The 14,578-nt window shown below is 39.1% G+C and overlaps 1 protein-coding gene across 3 annotated transcripts in view; it reads right to left on the reverse strand.

The window, feature by feature from the left end:
• Window positions 1-14,578, reverse strand: part of LOC130923279 (inositol polyphosphate-5-phosphatase A-like) — a 370,235-nt gene that overhangs the window by 278,255 nt on the left and 77,402 nt on the right. Inside the window, exon 1 of one of the 3 annotated variants that reach the window (XM_057848873.1) lies at window positions 9,557-10,131. The exons of 1 other annotated variant lie outside the window; for it this stretch is intronic. In XM_057848873.1, coding sequence (XP_057704856.1) covers window positions 9,557-9,634 — 78 coding nt within the window. In that variant the 5' untranslated portion in view covers window positions 9,635-10,131. Of the gene's footprint in view, window positions 1-9,556; window positions 10,132-14,578 lie in introns of those variants that run through there. One more of the 3 variants, XM_057848874.1, reaches the window with a different exon arrangement.

A 14,578-nucleotide genomic window follows, 5' to 3' on the forward strand; every position in this document is an offset into this window, starting at 1 on the left:
ATGTGCCTCTCTCTACAAGTGAGTGCTCTCCAGTGCAGTGCTTTTCTATAGGCCGCCAAAAAAAAATTATGTCATCCCTCTTGGTGACTGTCACATTAAAGAGAGCTATATTTGATTCTGTGTTTGAGAGTTCTGAGTACCCACAAGGCGACAAAAGGCAAAATTATATTGATGGCGGAGGGAAGATGCGTTTGATAGAAACAATGATGCTTGCACTATAGCAGGGGTCCCCAACCTATTCCACTAAGGCACACTGTGGGTGCAGGATTTCATTCTTACCAAACAAGATGACAACACTTTTTCCCCAATCTGGTGTTTTACAAGTGCAATCAGTTGATTGCAGTCAGGTGTGGCTTGTTTTAGCAGAAGCCTCATTGGTTCAACTGTCTCTGCTGGATCGGCTGGAACAAAAACCAGGACCCACAGTGTGCCTTGAGGACTGGGTTGAAAACCCCTGCACTATAGCATATTATTTATATGATAACTACAAAACAAAAGAACGAGTGCTGATTTGTGTTTTACTTGACAAGAAAAAATGCGCAGAATAATCTTATTTAGCAAGGGTATATTCTATAAGATTGCTTCTTTATCGTCATTTAAAGGGAACCTTGGTCTTAAAGACTTGTGGCGGTAATAAGCCACAATTGTTCTCTTTTACTGAAATATGTAATTAGAAAAACATATTTTATTGCCATTGATTTAAAAATCTATAATATTTAGTACATGTTTTGACTTCCGGAGGGTGCCATGTTTTAAGCGCGCAATGCACGCTGGGGGTGATGACGCGGTTGGACTGGGCTGGGAGAATAGCTGGGCTTGCTAGCAAGCGAAGCTAGTATGACGACTGGCATGATTTTGTCACGTTCTACTGCTGATCGGATTGTTTTGATACAGAGCTGTGGGATGAGTTCCCAACGCTGTACCTGCATCCAATTCCAGCTCATCAGCAGTGTCTTTAAACCGATCCTAGGCGGCTTGCCAAGATATTGACTTGCTGCTATTTGACAGTTTGTATTCTTGACCCCTTCGTTGCGAGTTTTGTCATTTGTCTGCCGCCTTGGTTTTTGGAATCTCTACCATGTGCATGTATTTAAGTGCATTAATTTGTTTTCGCCTTGCTTTTGCGGCCTCTCACCGCATATTTCCCTCACATTTTTTTGGTTTTTTACCGCATATTTCCCTCACATTTTTTTGGTTTTTTTTCCTGCTGTCACGGACGCTTTTTGTGTCTCCCTTTTTGCGATCGCATGTTTTTTGTGTGTGTTCAATAAACCCTTGTACGCAATCCCTCTGCTGTTGTTGTTGTCGGCTTTGTGATCAAGCCTCGCTTCCGCATTCGCGGGCCATTTGTTGCTTTTCATCTGAGGACTTGAGTTACTGATTGCAGCTAATAAATCAATAAATGTCTTTCCTATTCATTTTGCTTTTGCTGCTCATTTTGTGAAATATCGACAGGGATGTACTACTCATTAATGTTCCGCTCAGTTTCAAATTGGAATGCCAGAACCGACAACATGTTTGTGTAGTTAAAGAGTGATACTGTGGAAGTCCGACAGCGTGACCCAGTGATGTCACCACCTACAGTGCATTGCATCATAAACAACAATGGCAACTTACTAGTTAAACTAATTTTAAAAATTTTATGAAAACAAAAACATTAAGAGGGGTCAAATTATTATAACTCATACTAACATTTATCTTTTCAAAACTACATGTTTTTCTATCCGTGGTACGCTTTATGAAAATACAGTAATAAAATGGTTATAATTAGAGATGTCCTGATCGATCGGCATCCAGATCGATCGGGTCCGATCACGTCATTTTCAAAGTATTGGAATCTGCAAAAAAATATCGGACATGCCTTTTTTTAATATATATTTTTTAATTAAACCGTTTTCTCGATGTATTTAACGTTACAGGCATAATGTGTTACACTCTTCCAGAGTCTTTAGTTTAAGCTTAAGGTAGGGCTATCGAATTTATCGCGTTAACGGCGAGAATTAATATTTTTTACATTTATCATGTTACAATTTTAACGAAATTAACGCATGCGCTGCACGACCCACTCACGCATTGTCACGTTCAATCTATACTGGCGCCGTTTTACCCATACAATATATAGGGCTATAAGGCAGCGTTAAATGAGTAGAGTGAATTTTGGCAGCCTTTGGAGTCTTTTTTTAAATGGCTAAAGCATTACAATTCCTCTCCCAACGATTAGAATAATCATGGGAAGCAATGTGGGGTAGAAAGGTAACACAGTAGTTGATCTTTTTCTTAACACCCTATGTTATTTCCCAACGCAGAGAAGATATATCAATTGGTACCACTTTGCACAGTCATGGTTGCACCTCCCATCATGCATTTGGGCAGAAGTTAAATGGCTACAGTATCATTTACTGAAAGCTCAACAAATACACTAGATGGCAATATTAAGTTACAATATACAAAGTCACATTTATCCTTTAAGAATTACAAGTCTTTCTATCCGTGAATCCCTCTCACAGAAAGAATGTTAATAATGTAAATGCCATCTTGATGATTTACTGTCATAATTAACAAATAAAGTACTTATGTACCGTATGTTGAATGTATATATTCAAATTTTATTCATTTTTTTCTTAATGCATTGCCAAAATGTATATGATAGGGGAAAATGATCGGGAATGATTGGAATTGAATCGGGAGCAAAAAAAAAAGCAATCAGATCGGGAAATATCGGGATCGGCAGATACTCAAACTAAAACGATCGGATCCGGAGCAAAAAAACATGATCGGAACAACCCTAGTTATAATAGTAATGAAATAAACACAGGAAGTAAATCATTGTAATTTAAAACTAATTTATAATTCTTGCAATTGCTTCAAAATGTGAAACACGATAATTTAGTTCAGAAAACAAAGGTTATAAAAAATAACTATAAAATCATGGAGGGGAGTTGAGGAGAAAGTCCAACAAAGCACATATAAGTTTCACTTTTCCTTTTGACGTGTTTTCAAAATGCTGGAGATCATTTTGGTTCGTGTTTAGAATAATCCTAAACCAATTCTAAAGTACCATAAATTCATTGTGCATCCAGCACTAAAGGAATGTACAATTAAGATGTTTCCTGCAATATATTAAAATAGTAGGAGTAATTCAGTATACCGAATACTGATCAGCACAATACTCCATCTACACATTTCAGAAAACAATGTGAAGAAATAACAAAATTCAAATGGCGACTTAGCTTCCATAATGTGTCTTAGACATCAGCGTCTCACATGACACTCTCATGAGCAGGCCTAAATTTGGATTTCAAGTCCACAAAGACTTCATTCAACAGTTACTTAAGGGGTTCCAACACACTCTGAGCTATAAATAGAACCAGAAGAACACACTCAAATAACACAAACAAACTTTCATGGACATTTTGGCTGAGTCTATTCAAAATCCGGGGGAGAAAAATCTATGAGACATTCAATGCTTAGTTGAAAAGAAGGGTATTTACAGGCTGGATGGGGATAACTCTTCCATCATAAAAAGAAATAGATTGCTAACTCAAAATTGAAAGTAACACCAAGGTTCATCAGCGTTTGCGAAACTGTTGATTTAGAGCAATTGGGCTATCAAGAACCACGTTAAGCAAGAACCAGGCATCAGTCCAAGTTGAGGCAAGATCATTCAGTGCCCCTTGCAAACACTCGAAGAAAGCACTTTTAAAATTTCAATAACATCAAGTTCAAATATAGAGCGGAACCACGAAAATCAAACGCAATATATTATAGACAGGACTGGTCGACATTACATGTATTTGTCTTTTTTGCTATTTGAAGTTACGGAAATGGAAATAACTACCGCCATCTGTGTTATCTGTACATGTAACATCTGATAATATTATCAATAAATGTGTCACACAAGTCTAAAATAAGAACAAAACACTACTTTAACTCATTGACTGCTATTCACGGCGCTAAACGCCTGAACAATTTTGAGTGGGAGGGCTCTCCCAGTCACAATGGATTAGACATCTAGCGCCGTCTATGGCAGCCAATGAGTTAATTCTCAAACGAAATGAGGGCTCATATAGCAAAACTAGAATATTACTGTTATGCCAGATTACATGATGTAAATGTGTGTATTATTTTGCAGAGGTGGGTAGAGTAGCCAAAACCTTTACTCAAGTAAAAGTAGCGTTACTTCAAAATAATATTACTCAAGTAAAAGTAGTCATCCAAAAATGTACTTAAATACAAGTAAAAAAGTATTTAGTGAAAAGGGTACTCAAGTAATGAGTAACATTGTGAGGAACTGCTTACGATGTTTGATTTTTTTGTTTTGTTTTCACCACAAAGTTATTTTATGAACTGTTATTATTATACTTTGAAAAAGAATCAAATTTCCACAACCCTTTACAAAAACCCGAGAGGTCCTCAAAGTGCTTTCCAACAAAGCAAATTATCGTTAATGATAAAGACTATAACCTATTACAAAACTACATTAAGACAAAGAAATACAAAAAAAATAAAAATCATTGAATTCCGGCGAGAGAAAAATATACGGAAATGAAGCATCATTTGTTCAAAGAGCATGAGTGCCCGCTGGTGGAGAAAATATATTTTCTATTATGAAACTTAAAAGGATCAAATCTCCGGTTTTCCGTGGTCAATCGGTGCCAAATAAAAACTGGGGAAGAGGTTGAAATCCGTACTTTCGAGTCATGTTGACGGCATTGCTCTATGTCAAATACTTAATTTTTTACGGTGCTTTAAAGACACCATGTGATTGAGCAGGCCAGCGTGATAAGAGAACAGTAAACTTGAGTCTGAATGGTATAATGGAGTCATGTGATTATTGTTGTGACGTCTCATTGGTGAAACTGGTAGCCCCACTGTTGCCGTCAGGCAAAAAAAAAAAAAAGTTAAATCTAATATGTAGAATTAAGAGGGAAAATGTAATGACTAATGTCGCCCAAAGTAGCGGATTAAGAGTAGTGTTTCTTCAAGTATAGCTTAGTAAAACTACGTACATTTTTCTCAAAAAGTTACTCAAGTAAATGTAACCGAGTAAATGAGCTTTACTACCCACCTCTGTTTTTTGTCACGTTTTTTTGTTTCAGAAAGGGAAGTGACAGAAAATCAACAGGCAATAACGTGAAAGCCCCCAAAATTAACTCATTGCCTGGCATTGGCTGCCACCAGAAGATGGTAGCGTGTTACATTTACTCCATTACATTTACTTGAGTAACATTTTGAGAAAAATGTACTTCTAAGAGTAGTTTTACTAAGCCACACTACTACTACTACTACTGCTGCTAAGGCTTGAGTACATTTGTGAAGAAAAAAACGCTACTCTTACTCTGCTACTTTGGGCACACAAGAGTCGTTACATTTTTCCTCTTTATTCTACATATTGGATTTTTTTTTGCTAGCAATGCCAAGAGTATCTCTACCAATTTCACTGATGAGACGTCGCAACAATAATCACAACTCCTTTATACGAATCAGACGCAAGCTTGCCATTCTATGTTCACGCATAGCCTGTTCAATCACGTGGTGTCTTTAAAGCAGCGTAAAAAATGAAGTATTTGACTTAGAGTGCTGCCCTCAATATGACCCGAAAGAACAGATTTCAACCTCTCTCCCAGTATATATTTGGCACCAATTGACCACGGAAAACCGGAGCTACAGTATTCACTAGGAGTGGGAACCTCTTGCTACCTTATGATACGATACGATTTGCGATACAAAGCTCACGATAACGATGATCTGACGATATGGTGATACAACGATTATCGATACATTGGTCCGGAAATCATTCTAGGATATTCTACAAACAACTAATAAACAGAAAAACAAGCTTCTGCTGTGAATTGGAATGAGTTTATTACCAGTAGACGTCCAATCCATTTGAACTGGGAGGGTGGCATCCCTCCCACTTCAAGCGGATTGAACGTCTATGGCTGTCAGTGGCAGCCAAAGCCAGGCAATGAGGTAATTTAAGGTCATTTACCTGTTGATTTTCAGTTACTTCCTGTTGATTTGGGGTATTTTATGGGTCACTTCCTGTTTATTTTGAGTTACAGAACAGGGAGTGACCTGGGCATCACCCAAATAAATAGGCAGTGACTCAAACTCACCAGGAAATGACCTGTAAATGCCCTTAAATGAACATTAAGTGACCAGTAAATGCCCTGAAAATTGGACAGAATGACTGCGAACGCTCTGGTTTTGAATGAAGGAACGTTCCCAGTCTAAATGGATTGGGCGTTGAGCACCGTCAATGCAGCCTTAGAGTTAACTGAGACACTATTATGGTGGAAGATTTTGGTAGCAACCTGTTGGTTCCTTTTTATTTTAATTTTTAGACATTGACACCTTTTAAAAACAAAATCTTGATTCTTGGCAGGCGCATATCGATAACCTTTTGGGATACAAAGTATCACGATATATCACCATTTCGATATTTTGTCACACCGCTAGTGTTCACTAATTAACTCATTCACTCCCAGCCATTTTCACTGTAGCAAGGCCCTTCGCTCCCAGCCGTTTTACTGGATTTTGACTGATTTTGCAAGGCCCACAGAAAATTCTGTTCTATTGCTTTATAAACACGGACCCACCATAAGAAAGATTAGACTCTCTTCTTTCAGCAGATAAAAAAGTAAGTTCATATCTTTTTCCATTCTTTAGAAATGAGCATTAGAAAATAGCGTAGTTTGCGCAATTTTCCAATTTCTGATGAAAAAACTGAGAAAATTAGCTTTTTGTAAACGCGTACATTTCAAACATAACTTTGACTTTAACGCAGCTATTTTTTGCTTTAGTTACATCCCAAACATCGGAATAATGTTTTCCTTTTACAAAATAACATAAACAACCAGACAAATAGAGCTTTTAATAGCAAAGTAACAATTTATTTACACATAACTAACTGAGAGATGGCACTTAGGGGCCGCGACAGCGGGTTAAACTTTTCCCTCATCGCCGACTGTCTCGTAAAGATGGATTTTTTTTGTCTTTCTTTTGTGGTGACCACTGCCTAGTTCGACTGGGGAACTTGTGTTCCTGGGGGGGAACTGGTTTGGCCGTGCGCGTTTCCGTGCGGGACACTGAAGGGTGCGGGGGACGCGAGCACGGCGGCGCGGGCTATGCTCGGCAAGCAGCACGGACTCAACTATGCTGTACTGGTTGAATCAGGTTGGGGGTCTTACCAAATGCGCTACTGCCCTCCAGTGGCCAGTTTCATGCTTTAAAATGGGTTTTAAGGTTTGTGCATTCTATCTTAGATACATGGGACCCTATAGATGCCGATTGCCAAAAAAAGCAAAAGACGTATAAATACGTTTTTGGGACACTGAAGCAATTAAAAATAGAACGTATTTATACGTTTTTGGGAGCAAATGAGTTCAACTAGGAACTATTTTCTCCACTAGAGGGCACTCATGCTCTTTGGATGAATAATGCTTCATTTCTGTCATTTTTTTCTCTCGCCGTATTTCAAAGTTTTTTTTTTTGTTTGTTTGTTTTGTTGCATTTCTTTGGCTTAATGTGGTTATGTAGTGGGTTATTGTACAGTGTCATTGTAACAACAGTTCATCTAGAGAAGTTTGTGACGAGAAAAACAATAAAATTGTTTTTCAAAAAAAGCAGTTACTCTCAATGTTAACTATTAGTTGAGTATTCTTTTCATCAAACACTTTTTTATTAGTACTTGAGTACATTTTTTTGACTACTTTTACTTGAGTAATATTATTTTTGAAGTAACGGTACTCTTACTTGAGTAAAATTTTTGGCTACTCTACCCACCTCTGGTCGCAAACCCAATGAAAAATCCAAATAGTGTGCTGCTTTTTAGTCTTTTGTGTAGCATCATTGATGACGAGTTTGCTTAAAGTTTTATGAGACTTTTTGTTAAATTATCAATTTCCACTTTCACTGCAATGCCCTCCAGAAACATTAAGTGAAGAATATATTGAGGTTTAGCGACATATTTGAATAAATCGATGACACTTATATGGGTTATAGTCAGGGGTGAAAATGGGCGGGAACGGTCAGGAACGCAGTTCCGGTATAAGATTCAGGGCTGGAACGCAGTTCCGGTATAAGTTTCAGGGCTGGAATGCTATTCCGGTATACGGTGCTTTGATTCCGAAAATATGACGGTAACTGTCAAAACACTATGTAAAAAAAAAAAATATATATATATATATATATATACACAGTATATACAAAGCTGCCACACATGCATTTCATCTCAAAGAAAACACAATCTACCAACATCAGATTTACATACTCAAGTGTTAACAACAAGCATAATAAAGTGGTTGTTTAGCATAATCCGTTTCCACCGATATTTAGTATTTATTTTATTCCACAGACGGCATGGAGGTTTCCCCAGCTGCTGCAGTTATCTGAGTACTGACATGTGATCACCAGAGATAGTTAGCTCTGATTGGTTTAAATGTGCATGTTTTCTGAAACAGCAAAAAAAAAAAAAAAAAAAAAAAGGGGGGGGGGGCAATGCAACAGAAAATGGATCAAATCTTTAAGACCAAGGAAAGAGTTATGGTGGCTTATTTATCATATTTAGTTTTATTTGCTCTGATGAGGAGGTTCAGAATATCTTAGAAGTCAATGTGGGGGCTTATATTTATTTATTTATGTTAGGCTAATTATTCATTTCCTTATGATTTCAAAAAGTCAATGTTTGCGCGATCTTCATAATATGTCCATTTCACTCTGCATAATATAAGTCATTTGTACTTATTTTTCTGAATGTATGTTACTTATATCATTATTATTAAAAACACAACAAAAAGTAAATGTTTACATTATCTTCAAGTTTAATATCGTACATCCTATGTTCTTAAGTAGTTAAAATTGAGATTTGGCATTTAGTATGTGAGGAAATGCGGGAAAATAAAAATTAGGCGATGGAGGTTGGGGTTATACGTAGCTGTTTTTGTTAACTTTTATTTTGCAAATCATTGAAAAAAATCCCATTTTGAATGAAAATCAGTTTTTGGGTGTGTTATAGAAATAACTGACCAAAACAGTCTGCATTTCAGTAGTTTTGAGCACCAACCTCCAAAATAAACCAATAAATAAAATGTCTGGCTCCGTGGCGACCTTCACGTTGGGGAGTTCCGACAAGAACTTCTAACCACTTTCACCCCTGGTTATAGTGCATTAAAAAAAGCAATTGTCATCCTTTGATAAGGCTTGTTTTGGTTGGTGACTAGACAACAACGTGGGATTGTGTTGATCGTTGTCAATCTCCTGTTGCACTGACATCTTATTCATTTATTCGTGCAGCTTCACATTTCACGAGAAAGTGGGCCATTGCAACACACAACAGGAAACAGAGCATAAAGAGCGAGTGTCTTTAAGACAACTATGACATCCTCGTGTGTTTATACGCGAGAGTGTTGCTGTTTAGGCTACCGCGGGTGACTTGAACGCGCGAGTCGTGACAAGCTGAGGAGTAAACGCGTCCAAAATTAAACATGTTTGGCTACGTACACCTATCAAGTATGTGTACAAAGGGGGTGAATACAAGAACGGAGGAACTCACATCCTCGAACAAGGATCCAACGTTGGCTGTCACCAGCAGTATTCCCGTTCCTTGCGCTGTTGTCAGCTTTCCAGCCATGATTCTCTCTCGCAGGTGTGTCGAGGACTGGATGGCGAACTTCACAGGAAAGAAATAAAGCAGCGATCGCGGGCCAATGTCTCGGGAAAGCTGCTTAAAACACGGGGAATTCGCCACTGAAGCCGGGGCTGAGGTGGCTCGGCTGGAGCATATTTTTTCAGCAAGGACCGTACATCTACGAGGAGTTGCTTTGCAGTACAAGGTCCGCTGGCGATGGTGGTTAGCGTGCCGCTTCCTGCGCTACTTTCCCAGCTCCATCGGAAAAGTTTCGGGTTTAATCCACGGCGAGAGCCTGTGGGGTCTGTTTCATTTCAGGAACGAGGTTTTTCCTACCTTCGAACAGCGTAAAAGTGCTCCTCGTGAAGCAGGACTCTAAACCAGGACCATTGCCTACAGTGTTCAAAGACGATAGGTTGGAGTCCCGCACTGCTGTGACGTCATTGTGCCAATCGGAAACACGCAGCTCTCTTAAAGGGCCAGTGTACTATAAACACAGCTGTTACCCTTCTGCTCTTCTCTAGTTTGTTGAGATTGCTGGCATGATAAACATTCGGGCGGACCAGAAGTGGGTAGAGTAATCAATTTTTACTAATGATTTTACTCAAATAAGAGTAGCATTACTTCAAAATAATATTCCTCAAGTAAAAGTAGTTATCCAAAAATTGTACTCAAGTACAAGTAAAAAAGTATATGGGGAAAAGAATACTCAAGTAATGAGTAACATTGTGAGTAAGTGCTTGTATTTTTTTTTGTTTTTTTAAACTGGTATTTTTATCTCTCTCAGCACAAACTTGTCGATATGAACTGTCGTTTAATGATACTGTACAATAACCCATCACATAACCACATTAAGCCAAAGAATTTTTTTTTTTTTAAATGATTGAATTCCGTCAAGAGAAAAATAAATGACAGAAATGAAGCATTATTCGTCCAAACAGCATGAGTACCCTCTAGTGGAGAAAATAGTTCTTAGTTTAAATAGTGAAGAATTCCTTCATACTTACTATTATGAAGTTAAAAGGATCATATCTCTTTTATTGATTTATTTATTTAAACTTGTCCTTTTCAGCTTTTTGACACCGACAGTCTGAACAGCTTTAATGTTTTTGGAGTATGGCATTCTCCCATTGTGATCATTCAACATACCTCATTTATTAAGACAAAGCAGCAAACAGGAAGGGGTTATCGGGGGACAGAGGAAAGGAAGGAGACCGAAACAGAAGAAACACAAACAACAAAAAATACAGGGTGTTCCAAAATGGTTGACCCAACTCTAAATGCCCATATCTCGGAAACTACTTGATGGATCTTAACGAAACTAAGTACACTTCATGTTGAAGGTCATAAGTTTTTTTGGTTAATTTTACCCAAAAAAAGTGTATGTATATATATATATATATATATATATATATATATATATATATATATATATATATATATATATATATATATATATGTTGGTTCTATGACAGATTTTCATCAATGTTCAATATGAGCACCGCCTGTGACTCTGCACACGTCGAGTCGGTATTCAAGCTTGTGCCAAACATGTGTAGCATGTCTTCGGTAGCAGTTTCCAGTGCAGCTGTAATTCTCATTTTTGTTGTTTAGTTGGTGCCTTCTTTGCAAAATTTGTGAAGAAGGCATGCTGCACTGTCTTGGGTGACTGAGTCCGAGCATACTCTAACACGCAATATGCGTTTTCTTTTGAAGTGAACGGCATTTCTTAACCTGAAAAGATAGAAATGCCAAACGTTACACACAAAAACTTGAAACGTTTCTACACAAGCTGTGAAAATTTGAGGTCATTCCAACGAAAATTGTCGAAATTATTGGCCTACGAAATGGGGTCAAACATTTTGGAACACCCAGTACATTGAACGCCTACACTAACTATGAATATGTTGGTGCTATTGTCAGCTAGATGTATTTCCGGTTGACACAATGTGGGGGGCCTGTTAACCAGGGAAAGAGGGGGGAGGGATCTAGAAGATAAGTAATTTCGAGGGGTGGAGTTTACACAAATCAGCCCTGTGACCTAGAACACAGTAATCGTGTGAATACCTTGTGAGTGAGCCTATTGGCAATCGACCCTATGCCGTCCCATTGCCAATCCCGGCACCGAGGTTCCCCACCCAATCACATCCAGCCATGCGCGAATCCAACCAAACATGCGATAGCCACGAGGGCGAGCGGAGACGCCGCACAGGCACCACCCCAAGAACACGGCCCCCACCCAGCCAACCCGGAGGGGGAGAGAGGGGCGAGCCATCCCAGCCCATCCCGCGGCCCAGCAAAGGGGCCATCATCACCTCCCAGGGATCCAGGGCGGTCCCCTGGGCCACCCGCGCTCCCATCAACCGTCCCTCAGAGATGGGAAGAGGGGACGCACCACCTACCCCCATGCCCACCTCCGCCCTCCCATCCAGCCCACGAGCCACAACCGCAGCCCCCCAACCGGCACAGCACACCGCGGGACCCCCAACGGCCACGAAGCCCAGGGCAGGGCCCCCCGCCGGAGCAGGCGACACCCCACCGACACACGTGCATCCAGCCAGCGATCCACACCGGAGCACAGGGCTGATACCCAGGCGGCAAAGAGAGGAGAAGGTCCGCGACTGGCAGCCATTACCCAGCACCGTGATGGAATTGTGTGGGGAGGGTATTGGAGTGTATGCATTAAAATAGGAGAGCTCGGCTTAGGAGCAGTGGGAGTGCTGCAAGGAATTTCTACCCAGCCGCCCGTCTCACTGCCCTTTGCTGGAGCTCCCCCATGGAATATGATGTGTGTGGTGCATTAAAAAAGGTGCGGGAATAGCGGGGCCTGCCGTGAGGAAGTAACCACGATGTCACCTCCTCCCAGCAGGTCCCATCCATCCCACAACCTTGGTGTGTGATACATTAAAATCAAGGGGGAGCCGGGATGGGACTGTATGGCCCAAAGGCTGGCATGATCATAGAACGTCAAACTTGCGTCTGATTGGTGTAATGGAGTCATGTGATTATTGTTGCAATGTCTAATTGGTGAAACTGGTAGAGCTACTCTTGGTGTTGCTGGCAAAAAATAATGAATCTAATGTAATATGTAGAATAAAGAGGAAAAATCTAATGACTCTTGTGTAGCCCAAAGTAGCGGAGTAATAGTAGCGTTTTTTTCGTCACAAATCTACTCAAGAAAAGTGAAAAGTATGGCTTAGTAAAACTACTCTTAGAAGTACATTTTTCTCAAAAATTTACTCAAGTAAATGTAACGGCGTCAGGGGTGAAAGTGGGCCAGAACGGTCAGGAACGCAGTTCCGGTACAAGATTCAGGGCCGGAATGCTGTTCCGGTACACGGTGCTTTGATTCTGAAAATATGACAACAACTGTCAGAACGCTCTGTTAAAAAAAAAAAAAAAAATGCTAAGCTGCCACACATGCATTTCAGCTCAATGAAGACAACAATCTACCAACATCAGATTTACATACACAAGTGTTAACAACAAGCATAATAAAGTGCTTGTGTAGCGTAATGCGTTTCCACCAATATTTACAATTGATTTTATTCCACAGACGGCATGGAGGTTTCCCCAGCTGCTGCAGTTATCGGAGTCTAACGATGATGAGTCACGTCAATGTGCGAATGCACGCAGCAAAGCAAAACACCTGGACTCATTTATCCGTTCAATTGGCTGACATACTGACATGTGATCAGCAGAGATGGTTAGCTCTGATTGGTTCAAATGTGCATGTTTTCTGGAGCAGAAAAAAAGCTTGTTGAATTGATGCGACAAAAAAAGGGCAATGCAACATAAAATGGATCAAATCTTTAAGCGAAACGAAAGAGTTGAGGAGGTTTATTTATCATATTTAATTTTATTTGATCTGATGGGGAGGTTCAGAACATCTTAGATGTCAATGTGCACTTTGGAATTATATTTGTTCATTTATGTTAGGCTACTTATTCATTTCCTTATGATTTAAAAAAAGTCAATATTTGCGCGATATTCAAAATACATTCCATTTCACTCTGCATAATTTAGGTCATTTGTACTTATTTTTCTGAATGTATGTTACTTATATCTTTATCATTAAAAAAAAAAAAAAGTAGTTCTTAAGTAATTTAGTTCTTAAGTACCGGTAGTTAAAATTACGATTTGGCAATTAGTATGTGAGGAAATGAGGGAAAATAAAAATTAGGAGATGGATGTTGGGGTTATTGCTGTTTTTTTTTAACTTTTATTTTGCAAAACATTGAAAAAATACAATTTTGAATGAAAAATAAATAACATTTCTGGCTCCGTGGCGACCTTCACGTCGGGGAGTTCCGGGAAGAAATTCTAGCCACTTTCATCCCTGAACGGAGTACACGTAATGCATTACTACTCACCTCTGGGTCTAACCTGAGTAATATGTCGATAGCAAAATTATGTCATCGTATTTTAAATCTGATGTGGAATTAACCCCTTTAATTTAATAACTAAGATTCGTATATGTTTTACTCGCTTTTTCGTTTTGCTTTCAAGCAAATGCTAATTGAAGTTGAGAAATGTTATTAAAATACTAACAAATACACAAAAATAATAACAATAAATAATTTAAATATATATATATATATATATATATATATATATATATATAATACGTATAATAATATGTATGATGCAAATGAGTGACGGCAGGCAACTATTTTTTCTTTTAACATGTTGTACTACACAAATATCCTATAAAGGAGCTTCCTGAACTCATTGCCTGCCATTGACAGCGATAGACATCCAATTCATCTAAAGTGGGAGAATTGACAGAATCCTCATCTTTCAGTGCCACTGACGACGCTAGACGTCCAATCCATTTTGACTGGTTCTATCCCCGTCAAAATGGATTGGACGTCTAGTCCCGTCAATAGCAGCCAGTTGATAACACAGGTAGTCCCCGGGTTACGATGTACTCGACTGAGGCGATTT

Source organism: Corythoichthys intestinalis, chromosome 10 (assembly GCF_030265065.1).
Source record: "Corythoichthys intestinalis isolate RoL2023-P3 chromosome 10, ASM3026506v1, whole genome shotgun sequence".
Taxonomy (NCBI): Eukaryota; Metazoa; Chordata; class Actinopteri; order Syngnathiformes; family Syngnathidae; genus Corythoichthys; species Corythoichthys intestinalis.